This window comes from Tenrec ecaudatus, chromosome 14, assembly GCF_050624435.1.
Source record: "Tenrec ecaudatus isolate mTenEca1 chromosome 14, mTenEca1.hap1, whole genome shotgun sequence".
NCBI classification, from domain to species: Eukaryota; Metazoa; Chordata; class Mammalia; order Afrosoricida; family Tenrecidae; genus Tenrec; species Tenrec ecaudatus.
The window spans coordinates 103,436,342-103,451,235 of NC_134543.1; the positions used below are offsets into that span (position 1 = coordinate 103,436,342).

Below are 14,894 nucleotides of genomic sequence, written 5' to 3' on the forward strand. Positions count from 1 at the left end.
CATGGGTTATCTCACTGGAGTCTCAAAGCAACCCAGCAACATGCAGTGTTCTTGTGACTGCTCCCAATTTACAGGTGAGGAAAACTGAGAGACTTAGGTTACACGACTTGTCCAAGGATCAATAGCAAACAAAATTGAATGAATGTGTGGTCAATTGATTTTTGACAAGGATGCCAAGGCAATTCAACGAGAGGAACATAATCCTTTGAACAAATGATGCAGGCACAACTGAATACCCACATGCAAAAGCATGCATTTGGACCCCTCACTCACACTGTTGATGAAAATTCATTCATGGATATAAATGGAAGAGCTAGAACTTAAAAATTCTTAGGAAAGATAGAGGGGCAAATGATCTTGGGTTAGCAAGGGCTTCTTAGCTATGACTCTAGAACACAAGTGACAAAATAAAAATAGACAATTGGACTTCATTAAAATTAAAAATGTTTATGCTGCAGAGGATACCATCAAGAAAACACAGCCCACAGACTGGGAGGCAAGATTTGCAAAGCATATCTCTGATAAGGGATTTACAGCCAGAATAGCAATGCTAACATCTCAATAATAGACAGATAATCCAATTAAATAATGAGTGAAGCATTTTGACAGATACTTCTCCAAAGAATATATACTAATGGCTAATAAGCACATAAAATATGCTAAAAATTATTAGCCATGAAACTCACTGCTATCACTTGATTCTGACTCAAAGACCCTACAGGATGGAGTAGATGGGTCCCTAGGATTTCCAAGAATGAAAATTTCTGTGAGAGCACACAGCTTCATCTTTCTCCCATGGAGTGGCTGGTGGGTTTGAACCTCCAACCTTAGGGTTAGCAGTACAACACTTAACCCATTACACCACCAGGGCACATGTCTGAAAACTCAGTGCTGTGGAGTTGATGCCAACTCATAGTGACCCTATAGGACAAGGTAGAACTGCCCTTGTGAGACTGGGTCTTCTGAGACTGTAACTATTTATGGGAGTAGAAAGCGCTGTCTTTCTTTCAGGAAGCACCTAGTGGCTTCGAACTGCTGATCTTGCATTTAGCAACCCAATGTGTAACCATTAAACCACCAGGTCTCCTATAGCCATTCCCCAAAGCCAAATCCAAGCTCACTGCCATAAAGTTGCTTCTGATTCATAGTAAGCCTATACAGGGTTTTGAGGCTGTAACTCTTTACAAGAGCAGATAGCCTCGTCTTTCTCCTACAGAGAAGCTGGTGGATTTGAACCATCAACCTTGCAGTCAGCAGTTCAACACTTACCCAACAGCATCACCTAAAGCACTGGAGAAATGCAAATGAAGCTTACAGTGAGATACAATTTTATACTCACTGGGATGGCTATACTAAACAATCAAAGCAGACAATAACAAGTTTGGGTGAGAAGATGCAGAGATTGGTGCCCTGTGCATTGCTGGTGGGAACGCTTTTGAACACAGTCTGGAAGTTGCTCAAAAAGTTAAACAGGGAGCTACCACATGACCTAGCAGTTCCACTTAAGACCCAAGAAAATGGAAAGCATGCCTGTATAAAACCTGTACTCAAATGTCCCCAGCAGCATTAGTGATAGTCAAAATGTAGAAACAACTCACTCAGGTGTGTGTCAATGATGAAGAGAGAAACAAAGGTCTATCTTTGGACTGTCTATACAGTGGACTATTATTCATCCATCAAAAAGAATGAGGTGTGTGCATGCTCTAATGTGGGTGAAACAACAGTCTGCTCAAGAAAGGAAACAAACAAACTCGTGACTGTTGAGTTGATTCTGATTCACCATGGCCCCAGATATACAGAGTAGGACTGCCCCACAGGGTTTTCTTGGCTATAATTTTAATGGAGGCAGGTTGCCAGGCATTTCTTCCACAGTGCCATGGGTAGATTCAACCTGTGAACCTTTAGGTGAGTTGGTGAACACAAATGATCTGCACCATCCAGGGACCGGAGTCAGTGAGAAAGACCATCGACTGTACAGTTCCACATATATGAAATGTCCGGAACAGACTGACCCACAGAGACCGAAGAGGGATGCGTGGTTGTCTAGGACTGGGGGAGTAAGGGGATCATGGGGACCAACTCATAGGCCTGGGGTTTCTTGGGGCAGTGATGACAATATTCTCAAATCTGGTAGTGGCGAGAGTTGCACCAATTTGTCACTAACCTAAAAACCACTAAGTAGTACACTCTGGGGGAGGGGTAAATTTTATGCTATGTGAACTATATCTCCATAAAATATTATTTAAGACAATTATAAGTGGCAGCCCTCAAACCCAGGCCGGACACCAGAGTCTGTACTGGTAGTTTCTAAGACTCCATGCCTGGCTTGGAGGAAGAACTACAAAGATGCCTAAGGAGGAGGAGGCTCAGAGACATAGAGGACAACAGTAACCATATAACTATAACCCTATTGCTTAATGCCGCTTCGTCACCAGAAACCTTGTCCCTTGGCTTGCTCTGGCAGTAGAAGTAGCACTAGCAGGAGCCACTGATTGTGGGCCAAGGGGAGGTATCCAGGCAGAGGGCGGGAGGGAGGAAGGATGCAGGGGAGGATGGAGGGCCAGAGTTGACCGGGGACAGGAGTGCTAGCTAAGGCTTCTGTTGCCCAACTGCTTTATGCCCCTTCTCCCGGGGCTCTGTCACATGACCCTCTGTGGGCTCAGCCCAGGAGCCAGGGCCCTACAGAAGGACACAAGCTTGAGGTGGGGTGAGAAAGTTCACTAGGGGTTCTCTTCCTTTCTCTCCTCACCCCTGCTGAGAGGGGAGGGCCTAGTGGTCCAGCTATTGGGTAGGTGGTTTCAGGCAGCCAGGTAGGGAGGTAGAGTGGGGGGAGTTACAGGTAGGTTAGGCTAGAGGGTACTTTACCAGTCTGTAGACTTCATATGTAATTCACAGTCCTCACCCTGGAGACCGAGAGATAAAAGGTTGGTCAGAGGTGGGAATTCAGAGCTGAAAGATCCCCACTAAACACCTGGAGACTCACCCACTCGCCCACCTTCTGATTGCACTCTGCCCGCACGTGTGCTCCCATGATACATGTATACGTGTATATACATGTACGTGCACGTAGACATGCGTGTGTGCACACACTTCCCTCCCCTGTGCATCACCCAGCCCACCCTCCTCAGTGCAGCACCCTCTCCCTCACTCAGCTCCACACTGCAGCTCTCAGCGCCCACCCCCATACCACCCAAGACTACTCCCTTTTCCTGCCCAAGAGAGACCCCCATGAACCCTCTTCCCCACGTGCCCCTCAGGATGTCCCCACACCCCTGACTAGGAGCTCCAGACCAAACTGCTCAGAGGTCCCTTGGCAGAGCGGAGCCCTCACCACAGGCAGGGTCAGAGGCTGGCCGCTGGGAAGGCCATCCAGGGGCTGGCAGAAGGGGCCGGTCCTCCGGGGCGAGCAGCAGCAGAGCTGGAAGGATGGGCGGCTGTGAGAGGGGTCCTGCCTGCCATGGCCCCCCACACACCCCATGCTGTGGCTCATACCCCACAGCCCCCAGGCCTCTTGGGCTGCTCTGCTTGCAGCTGGGACCGGAAGAATGTGGGGTAGTGGAAGCAGGCAGGGTCCGGGCAGCAGGCCTCCAGGCAGGGGGCGATGCGCTGGGTGTGTTCAAAAGACTCGTTCACTGTCACCAAGAGGTCTTTCTCTGGAAGAGAGGACAGGAGGCTGAGGACCTAGGGGCCAGGCACCAGGTAGCCACTACCCCCAGCCCCAGCTTGACCCAGCAAAGAGTCTAGCTGGAGGTGCCCAGGAGAGAGGCTTCGAGCCACCCGGGTCCTGGTTAAAACACTGACAACCAGCCTTCACCCCTACAGCAGAGGTTCTCAACCTGTGGGTCGTAACCCCTTTGGGGGTCGAACGACCCTTTCATGGGGATCGCCCTATTCAAAACAGTAGCAAAATTACAGTGATGGAAGTAGCAGCAAAAATAATTTTATATTTGGGGGGGGGTCATTACAACACGAAGAACTGTATCAAAGGATCACAGCATTAGGAAGCTTGAGAACCACTGCCCTAGAGACTCTCCTTGACTCGGTCGGGACCCAGCTCAGGAGTCTGCATGTGACACTGACAAATGAAGTCCCTAGAAAACCCCTGCGACACGGAGGTGTCCTCTGCTCTTCTCTTGGGACCAGGCTAGCACCCTTACAAGGCCGAGGGCGTAGTGAGCGACCGTCTCTCAAGTCCCTTCCAGGTAGGAAATGCTATGGGGTCTATGAACAGGCTAGAGGAGAGGACATGGTTAGAAGGGTCCTGAGCATTGTCAGTGCCCACCCACCCCAGGTGCTGGCCACTGCACTGGACTCGCAGGCCTGGCTGGGGATGAGGCACAGATCCCGAGTGGCTAAACTGTGCTGGGTCACTGACCCCGGCCCAGGGCACTTGCCAGGCCTGGGGAGCGCTAGGGTTCTAGCTCCCGGAGGGGACGGGACTTGATGAGCCCTGAGGGTGAGGCGATGCTGAGAAATCCTGAACTAGAGAGGGCCTGGGTGGGCCAGCTGCTGGTTCTGTTGGCAAGGTTTGGAGGTCCCTGACAGGCGGAAGGGAACCCCACTCACTTCTCCCACCCTTCCTCCGACGCCTGGCTTCTGCGTGCACCTCCAAGCAGGAGACTTGCCGGGCCTGTAACAGAGAGAGGGAGAGGCTCGGAGACTGAGAGCAGGTGGCCCCTAGTTCTTCCAGCCTACAAAGAGACGACGAAGCATCAGGGGACACCGCCAGCAACAGTCTGACTTTGGGATGACTCCAGGAGACACTGGGCGGTGACCACATTTTCAGAACCCAAATAAGGCATGCCATCTCCCCTTATTCTCCAAAGCTCCCTGCCATCGAGTCGATTCTGCCTCATAGCGACCCTATAGGACAGGGTAGAACTAACTGCTCCCATGGGTTTCTGAGATGGTAACTTTCTATAGGAATAGAAAGCTTCCTCTTTCGTCCACGGAGCAGCTGGTGGTTTCAAACAGCAGACCTTTCGGTTGGCAGTTCAACAGATAACCAACTCTGCCACCAGGGCTCCCGTGGCCATCTCACTTGGAGATCGAGTGTCTGGACATGAAGCTGGTCCTGTGAAATGAAGGATCGACAGTCACCGTTTGCCAGCTTTTTGCATTTGAGCCCCAGTCTGGCTCCTCGGTGTCTCTGTCGGTGTCAGAGGAGAACTGTGCTCCGTAGGGTTTCCAGTGGCTGAGTTTCAGAAGGCGATCGCCAGGTCTTTCTTTGGAGGCTGGGTGGAACCTTGGTGAGACCTTGGCACCACCCAGGACCACCCGCCACTTGCTCAAAAATTCCCAATCACCCTCCTGCCCTCGAGACTACTGGGACTCACAGCAACTCTAGAGGACAGGGGAGAACGGCCCCCTCGGGATTCCAGACTGTAAATCTTTGTGGGAATAACTCTCAGCTTCCTCCCTCTGGGCAGCTGGTCGCTTCACACCGCAGTCCAATGAGCACCCCACTAGGGCACCAGGGCTCCTCGCCATCTGCAGGGGTCCAACTTTCAGCTGCAGGTCGGGGATTTAACCCTGAACCACAGCAGTTTGGTCTCAAGCAAGAAGGAGGTATGCTGGGCTCTGGGCTTTGGAAGTGGGCACTTCCCATGAGACCGATTCTAAAGAAGCAGAGGCATACCCTGTCCCAGCCCCACAAACTCCCAGAGGCTCTGAATTTGGGAAGAAGGGGCTCTGGGAAAGGCATGGGGGGTGGTACTTAACTGAAATCTGCACTCACAGCTGAATTGCAAACATCTTTTTATACACAAAGTGTTTAGGGGTTGTTGGTGGCAGGGCTGCATCTGGGAGGAAGTGCCCTTTCATGGGCGCTTTTACTGGGAGGTTCCCAAGAAGAATCAGGAGATGTGGTAGTGTAGCGGTTACTTGTTGGGCTGAACTCCATAAGGTCAGCAGTTCAAAACCACCAGTGCCTCCTCGAGAGAAAGATGGGGCTTTCTACCCCTGTTAGGAGTTACAGTCTGGGAAACTCAGGGGGCAGTTCTAGCCTGCCCCTTAGCATACGAGTCAGCATCAACTCGATGGCAGTGAGTTTGGGTTTTTGATCCCAAGAAGAGGATTCATCTTGATGGGGGCATGGGAATCCAGGTCAAGGTGACTGCCCAGCTGCCTCCTCCCCGGGTGCAAGAGCCCAGGCTGCTGCCTCCATCCCTGATTTCAGTGAGCCTGACGGGGGGAAGACAGAGGTCCAAGCTGTCACCCCTGAGAAACAGCAGCCAGATGTGGCCTCATCTATGGGGACCCAGAAGGACAGTTACCACCAGAACGCCATTGGTGATGAGGCTCTCACGCGCAGAGAAACTGAAAAAGAAAATGCAAATTCCCAATCAGTGATCCTAGCCTCCACTGACTTCTCATCCATCAAAGGCCGAATGTGAATAGGGCCTGTGGGACACTGGCAGTGCCTCTAGCTTTCTTGTTCCTCAGGACAAAGATTGACTTATGGACTTGTGGGCTGTCAAGGAGAAAACCGGAACACATTTGAGATAGACTGCCCAGGAGAAACAGAAACAAAACAAAATGAACTGACACCAAGTCCAATGCTGCCTCATCGTGACCCAATAGGACAGGGTAGCACTGCCAACTCTTTACAGGAATAAAAAGCTCATCTCTTTTCCTGAGGAGGGAATGGTAGTTTCAAACTGACGACCTTGGGGTAAGCAGCCCAACACATCACCACTATGCCACCAGAGCTCCCTTGGGAGAAGTACTGCCAGGGTGATCCTTAGAGGTCAGAATGGCAAGACTTGGGGGTCATGCACCTTGGACACGCTATCAGGTGAGAGATCAGACCCTGGAGGAGGGCACCGTGCTTGGTGAAGTGGAGGGACCACCAAAGGGAGAGAGCCCTGACCGGGCAAGATGAGTCACACAGTGGCTGCCAAGGGGTTCCCACACATTTCAAGGCTGAGCAGGACAGGGCAGTGTTTTGTTCGGTTGTACCTTGGATCCCTGTGAATCAGAAACGGACTAGGCGGCCCCTAACAACAACACTATTTAGGAAAGAACACGAAGGTAGAAGGGGCAGAAGTATCTCTCTTTCTTTCTCCTTCTTGCTCTCTCTTTATTTTGGATAATGGTTCTTTATGTCCTAGAGCTAAAAGGCTTCAAGAAATGGTTGGAGACCACCCCTTACACTGCCCTCAGCCTGTATGCCTCTGACAACCTGCTTTCCGCCAGCCGGAGTGCGGCGGCAGCCAGCGAGGGGCCTGCCAGCATTGGAGGTTCACTGGCCTTGTGCTAGGGCATGACAGTTAGTCCTAGGGAGGCTATTGGCGCCCTCACCAGTAGCAAGTCCCAAAGCTTGTGTGAGATGACAAATCTTCCTGGAAGCGAATAGCCCAACACTGCCCCCACTGTGCCACCCAGCCCCGAAACAAACTTGCTGAGTTTGTCAATCAGTGGTGGATGGGAAAGGAGGCGTCTCCAGTGGCCCAATCACAAGGCACACTGTGTGCTGGGGCAGTGTGTGGGGCACCGCCCCCTTCCCATCCTCCTCCTCTCTCCTTCCCATCCTCTGGTTCTGTGACCTGATTCTCCAGCCCCCAGCACGGTCATTCCTCTAGGACCCTGATTTTTTTTTTTAATTAATACATCTGGACCTGACTTGGCCCAGAGGCAGCTGCCCACAGACACAGCCTCTGCCTCAGCCCCAGGTTTGACATTGTTTGCTCTCACAGCTTGGGGCCCAGGTGAACACCTCTGAGTCTCCACAAGGCCCCATCACCATGGTGGCGGGGATTGCCGGCAGCCTCCTCGGCAGGTTCATTGTCACCACCTGGGGAAACTTGCCAAGCCATGCTGATGTCAGTAAACCTGAATGGCTGGGGGTGTGGCTGAGTGCCCACCGCGTTGTATTTAAAAGTGGAGGAGGAAGGACAGCAGCAAGGTTGTGAGCAGAGACCTGCGGGGCTGGAGCCAACTCACCTCTCCTCCAGCAGGAATTCCACCTCTAGCTCCTCCATGCCCTGCAGGGGTGGGAAGGGGAGACAGCTATGAGCTGGGTGTGCACATCTGTGCAGGACCATGTGGACCGACACCTGCCCTTCCCAAATCATCTCGCTACTGGTTTGCAGTGGGGGTGGTACTGTGTGTGGGCATGGGGCGGGGGTGCTGCCCCAGGCTCTGGTTGCTCCCTCTGCTCCCTTGGATCCATCCCTGACAACCGAGGGGAGTGTCCTGGGGCAGAGCCAAGCCCCAAGGCCCACACACAGCCTCCAGCTTCTGTGGCTCTCCTACCTCTCCGTGGGGCTCTGGAGTCTGGGGTCAAGAAGAGATGAGGCTCTAGAAAGCTCAATTCCAATCCAGTGCCTCCTTCTCTTATCTCTTTTCTCCATACCACTTGCTTCATAGTTTCAGGCCAGCCAGGACCTCCCCAGACCTCGATTTCCCCACTGAAAGGCAAGCTACAGGAGGGCAAGGGTGTCTGTTCTCGAGGAGGTGTCCCCTCTTAAAAACAAACCAAACACGCAGTTGCTGGCAAGGTGGCTGACTCCTGGAGACCAGGGGTGTGCCAGGGTTGACCTGTGCTCCAGAGGGGTTTTATGACTGATAGTCTCTGGAGGTGGCTCTGTTAGGGAGCTAGAGGCAGAACTAGGGGGTGTCCTCCACACGCCAAAGCCTCCCTCCCCCTTACAGGAAGTTGGTAGCTGCTTAAGGGTAGAGGCCTGCTCACATTCAGGTCTTTGAGACAGGAAGCCAGTCCACCTGGGTGGGACCCCATCTAGGCCAGGTGAGTTTAACTCAGCCAATGGGGTCAACCAGCACTATCGACCATGCCTCCCAGAGGAGGACCCTAAAAAGCCAGGATCTGAAGTCCACCGGCCTCCTTTCCAGCTGCTCCTTGGGTGATCTGTGGTTTTTCTCTGTCCTCAGGTCTCCACATGAGGATGGGACGTGCCCTGAGGGGCCTGTGTAAAACCTGACACTTCTGTCCTTTGTAAAAACTCACTTGGGTCACAAACCAGGCTTCCGAATAAATTCTTTCTCCCACAAAGCCAAGGATGGAGGTATTTCTAACCCAAGAAACCTAACAGATCCCCAGGTCTTTCTCCTGAGGTGGCTCAGAATGGACTTGGACCACTGCGGACTCCAGCTCCTTGTAGACCCTCAAAGAGCCGCTGACAGACTATGTCCATAACGAGATCACTCTCTGGTCTGAAGATTTCTCCTCCTTTACCCTCACCCACCCCTGTGCCCTGGGGCCACACCAGCAGCGGGACCCTGAGGGGAATGTTGGGTCAGGTACGTCAGTGGACATTAGTAAAAGCCTGCCTGCCCCTGTCAGACCAAGCGGGCTAACTTCAAAGAGCCATCTGCTGGGCATCAGGCAGAATGATCAAGGCACCACCCAATCTTGGGATTTTTATGGATGGAGGCCGCTTAGAGCCCCTCCCCACCCCACCCCCAGCTGCAACCCCTTCCCTTCCCTCCTCGTTTGCCCACCTGCGGTTTCTAACCCCTCCCTTTATTGTATACCCTCCTCTCCCAACCAGCTGAAAACTGGCTCTGGACCATAGGACTTCTCAGAGATCAGGGCTCCCCCTCCCTCTCCCTCTCCCTCTCCCTCTCCCTCTCCCTCTCCCTCCCCCTCCCCCTCCCCTCCCCCTCCCCTCCCCCTCCCCCTCCCCCTCCCCCTCTCCCTTGCTCTGCTCTTCCCTCCTGGACAACAAGACCGACTTCACTGCCTCCCTGCTGCAGTCCTTGACTCTCTCCAGGGAAGTACAGAATCAACTTCTCCTTTTTCTCTGGCCTGGCCTAGGCTTATCTTGGCAGCAAACGTAATAGGGAAGAAGGGCAGAAAGGGAACCAACAGCCCTTTTGGTAACCCCGAATGGCTGGCGTGAGGTGGCTGGATCATGCTGCCCGCGCATGCCAACGACCTTCCTGTGTGGTCAGCGTCTCATCTGCAGGTGCAGGGGAGAAACAAAGACCCAGACGTCAAGGGGTCTACAAAGCCACACGGCTTAGTAACCAGTGTGCCCCCCCCTGGGGGGGGGGGTTCGAACCAAGCCCTGATGCCTGTTCCTGACTTTGCGGGCTGCAGGGAGGAGCAGGCTGAGTGGCATGGGAGGAGTAATCAGCTGCCCCCCATGCCCTACAGGGGGCCCAGGCACCCATACCCACCTCTGGGTTGAGCGGGAACTTCACTCGGGTTTTCTTTCGGAAGCAGAGCTTGGTGAGGTCATAGAGAACGGTCAAGAGATGGTCGTCTGCCGTCGCGGTGTCTTCATCGCAAACACTCAGCTCCAAAACGTTCTGGGGGGGGGAGGGGTGTGAGGGAGGTGGAGATTCTTATGTTTGGTTATCCTGGCGGCACTGGCCCATTTCCAAGACACACCGAGTGCTGAGTGGCAGGTCTGAGGGTTAGGAAACAGGACAGAGGGCCCTACTTAGGGGTGGGGCATATTTATCAACGGTTTGAAGGCTTCTGCCCCTCTGACTAGATCATTTTGTCCTTAGGCGGGCTTGGCCGGAGCCTGTGGGAAGGATGGAAAGGATGGATTTGGCAGGTCAGAGTCTGGAGAGGAGGAAGCATAACCCTCTGGTACTGGAGACCCCAGATCAGGAAAAGCTAAGCCGTAACCCTCTAGGGCCTTGATGTATCAGAGATGGGAAGGGTTCTGCTGTTATACGTGGAAAGCATGGGGTAAAGCGTTTGCACTCCCCCCTAAAAGCAGAATGTCAAGAGCGGATGGGGGCAATGGTCTGAGTGGCTAGGAACTAGCTCTAAGGCTCCTCGTTCTTAGATGCTGGGAGATGTGGGTAGGGCAAAGCTTGCCCTAGAGACCCCTCTCTAGGAGATATGAAATGGTCCTGGACTTCTCAAATGAATGAGATATATCGACCTTGTGGAATGACTAGAAAATCAAGCGTGTCCCAGAACCCCTTAAGGGCCCAGCTGACACACTTTTTTTTTTCTCTGATTTTTTAGTTGTAGACCACCTCACAGGAACTTCAGGTCTCAGAGCATGACCCCTGGAAGTTGGCCTGGGCACACATCACATTCAGATTCTGGTGCAGGATCAACCTTCTTGGCATAAAGGTAAACCGTTCTATTAGCAGGGGTTAGGGCAGCCTGGTTTGGTTAGAGGCTGTACTATAGGTCAGCCTGTGCCAGTAGACCCCAGGTGGAACCACTTGGAATGCCTTGACACAAGGTCCCAGGCTCTATCTTGATAGAGAGGCACCCACATCTAGCAACAATTTAGGTGAAAGAGCCAGACAGGCAGGCAGGAAGGCATATGATAAGCAAAGAGACAGATAAGAGACAGACATAATACATTGGCAGAGTGGGAGGATGGGCAGGTTGGTAGGAGCATCAGAAATAGGTAGGCAGGATGACAGCATAGAGCAGGGCAACTAGGCAAGGAGGGGCATAGAAATGCAGGTGGGATGGACAGCGCAGGCTTCCTGGGCGGGGTGTCATCTCTTACTGCAGCTCTTCAAGGATTGCTTCATACGCATGTGAAAGTTGGCCATGGACCCAGGAAGAATCCATGCATTTGAATAATGATGTGGGCAAGGACTATCAGGACTGCCACAACGTGCCAGACGAACCAACAAATCTGTCTTGGAAGAAGTATAGCCAGCATGCTTCTTCGGGGCAAGGGTCGGTGGATGTTGTACTTTGGACATGTTTTCAGGAGCGGGAGCATGTGGTGCACAACTGGGCAGCGTCTCCTTCTGTTGCACATGGGATTGCTAAGAGCCAGCACCAACTTAATGGCAAACAACGACATCGATGACTCCAACTCTCACCAAATGATGGGGTGGGGCTCTGCAAATAGGGGGGTGGCCAGTTTTAGTTGCCAAGGCCCTGGCTGTAAGCATGCGCCTGTCTTGGGAGGGGAGTGAAATCTCAAGTGCTCCAGAAGAGCACCTTCACAATCTCTATCTGGAGGCTGAGGCCAGAGACCCCAAAGGCGGTGGCACGGAGACTACTATGGGACAGCGCAGAGAAGTCCGACTGAGACTAGAGGACAAGGCAGGGAAACCACGAGATAGACCAGAGGAGCAGCGTGAAAACAGTGGGATTGTGGAGCAGGGCAGGGGGTGGGCTTCCTGGCCACGGAGGCAGAGGCCACAGGACCGTGTAGCTGATGTTGCTGGGTACATCTCAGGGCATGCTGCGTACAATGACTTCTTCTTACTGTTTACTTGTCTTGACTTGTGGTGGCCTGTTTGCATCCCTAATAAACCTTTGTGACTGTGAGTTTTGTCTGTGTGTCCTGTTTAGCCACTGCAGCCTGTTATGGAACCCAGCACGGAGTGGCGTGCTGCGGCAGGAACCGTTGGGAGGCGCTCAAGAAGGGTGAAAGGTGCAGGCATGGCCGGCCCCTGCCTTGTGCCAGCGAAGCCAGGGACGGTTGGATAGGGGTCTCCATGCAGATTTTTCACACTTTTGTGTCTTACCTTCACTTGGCTTTGGATCTGAAAGTTGAAGGCTTCGTTCCACTCTGGGTTTGGGCAGTTGGAGATGGTCTTCGTCCTCAGTTTCTCGTGAGAGGCGGTGGGCAGCCAGAGGCTCACAAAGCAGTCCGGCTGGCTCACTGTTCAAGGAACATGATGGGGGAAGGGAAAGGTGAGGAACCAACCCAGGAGCAGGGAGGAGAGACTTTGGAGTCAGAAGGGAACTTCAGATGAATGTCCTAGTTCAGTGGTTCTCAACCTTCCTAATGCTGTGACTCTTTAACACAGTTCCTCATGTTGTGGTGAACCCCCAACCATAAAATTATTTTTAATGGTTTATCTCTTTACTGAAGCCTGCGAAAAATCACGTCCACTCGGTGTGTTCCTACCTGCAATTCCTAAAGGACACAGCCCCTTGGAGTGAGATTCACCTGAGCGCTAAAGCCTTTTGGAACTACATTGTCCAGAAGGCAGAGCACAGACATGTCTGTAGTCCTCTCAATGTCTGAGGCTGCCCATACAATTATTTTTGTTGCTACTTCATAACTGTAATTCTGTTACTGTTATGAATTGGGCCACCCCCGTGAAAGGGTCACGACACACAGGTTGAGAACCACTGTCCTAGTTCATCTCCAGATCCTCTCCCAACTCAGAGCATCCTGGCCCTCTGGACAAACATCTGCTGGTTGTGGACAAGGCCTGGCCACACAGTTTCTCTCCTGCCACGTGAAGATCCCAGAGGACGAGCTAAGGGGGCCAGGAAAGCCAAAGCAGGGCAGAGCTTTTCCTTTGGGCCAAGGAGAAAAGGGATTAGGAAGGGGATTCAATCCTCTGTGAGTTGACTCCGAAAGGTCCCAGGAGAAGAGAGCTTGTGGGTGGGGGGGCAAGGTATTAAGCAAGATCTAGAAGGGGGGACCACCTTCAGCAGATGACGTAATGGCTGAAATCCACTGGCCAGACCCTATATACCTCTCCTGGTTCTCTAGCATTAACTTTGGGGGTCCAAGCCCCTCATCTCTATGGCCAAGTACTTAAAAAAAATTCTAAGAACCCAAACATGTTGCTGGTGAAGCAGAGCGGCGGCGAAAACTCAAGACCTTCCACGAGATGGCTTGACATGTGGCTGTAACAAGGGCTCAAACTTAGCCACAGTTGTGAGGATGGCACAGGACCGGGCAGGGCTTCGTTCTGTTGTGCCACAGGGTCACTGTGAGTTGGAACTGACTTGGTGGCACCCAAGGACAACAGTAACAGAGGGGGCACAGGGCTGGGCTCTGGGAATGGCTTAGTTTGACGTTGTCAGTGCACCGAAGCTGCCTTCATCGGAGTTGGTAACTGTGGTTTGCAGCAAAAATGTCCCCACTTCTGATTTCATCGCAATGTCTGGTTGCTCTTTGAGGGAGTCGCCATTCAGAAAGTTGGAATTCCTGGTCCTCCTCCCATTGAATAAAGGTTAAAAGACGTCACTCTTTGGATGTCATAATAATCATTTAATCCAGATAAAAAGAATGACCAAAAGCCAGAAAACAGAAGAAAAATAATGATGACCTCATATGGACTTATATCTCACACCAGATATAAAAATCAACTTAAAATGGGTCAAGGATCTAAGTGTAGGAATGAAAACGATACAACTCTTAGAAGAAAACAAAGGAGTGATGCTTTAGGACCTAGTTTTGGACAAGGGATGATCAATATGACACTAAAATCATGAGCAACAAAAGACCAAGTAGCTAGATTGGACTTCATCAATTAAGAACTTCTGTACATCAAGAAAGTGAAGAGATAAGCCACAGAACGGGAGAAATAGTTGGCATTCATATCTTCAATAAGGGTTTAATATCCAGAATCTATAAAGAAACACTACCATCCAACATCAAAAAGGCAAACCGTGTGATTTAGAGCCAGGCAAAGGGCTTGAGTAGATCTTGCTCCAGAGAAAATACACAAATGGCCGAGGAGCCAATGAAAGAACGGTCAAGGCCTCGAGTCATCACAGAAGTGTGAACCAAAGCCACAAGGAGACATCACGTCACCCCCCAAATTGCTCTCATTAATAATAATTAATAATAATAATGAATGTTGGCTAGGATGTGGAGAAATTGGAATCCTGGTACATTGTGGGTGGAGTTTTAAAATGGTGCGGCAGTTGTGGAAAATTGAAAAATAATTTGGTTATTTCTCAGGAAAATTACACATCAAATCACCTCTCACCTAGCAATTCCACTGAGTGTGCAATGTTGTGTTATGCATATTTTACTATAATAGTATTAACATAAAAGAATGTGATGACTTCATTCCCTTGATGTCCAACTGGCTCTTCCTCACCAGCACCCCAGGGGTCCAAGCCAGAAAGCAAGCCTTGTCCTTGACCCTCACCCTGTGTCAGCCTCGCATGCTCTGCGTCTCCAGCCTGCCTGCTCTCACCAGCACTACCACTGCCTTGGTGTGACCATCACCATCTT

The 14,894-nt window shown here is 51.8% G+C and overlaps 1 protein-coding gene across 1 annotated transcript in view; it reads right to left on the minus strand.

The window, feature by feature from the left end:
• PLA2G4E (phospholipase A2 group IVE) overlaps positions 1 to 14,894 on the minus strand; it is a 47,937-nt gene that overhangs the window by 15,229 nt on the left and 17,814 nt on the right. The window contains exons 3-10 of the mRNA XM_075532293.1: positions 12,433 to 12,569; positions 10,144 to 10,275; positions 7,945 to 7,985; positions 6,276 to 6,318; positions 4,567 to 4,630; positions 3,493 to 3,653; positions 3,332 to 3,418; positions 2,866 to 2,903 (exon numbers count right to left, since the gene is read on the minus strand). Of these exons, the coding sequence (XP_075388408.1) occupies positions 2,866 to 2,903; positions 3,332 to 3,418; positions 3,493 to 3,653; positions 4,567 to 4,630; positions 6,276 to 6,318; positions 7,945 to 7,985; positions 10,144 to 10,275; positions 12,433 to 12,569 (703 nt within the window). The remainder of the gene's footprint in view (positions 1 to 2,865; positions 2,904 to 3,331; positions 3,419 to 3,492; positions 3,654 to 4,566; positions 4,631 to 6,275; positions 6,319 to 7,944; positions 7,986 to 10,143; positions 10,276 to 12,432; positions 12,570 to 14,894) is intronic.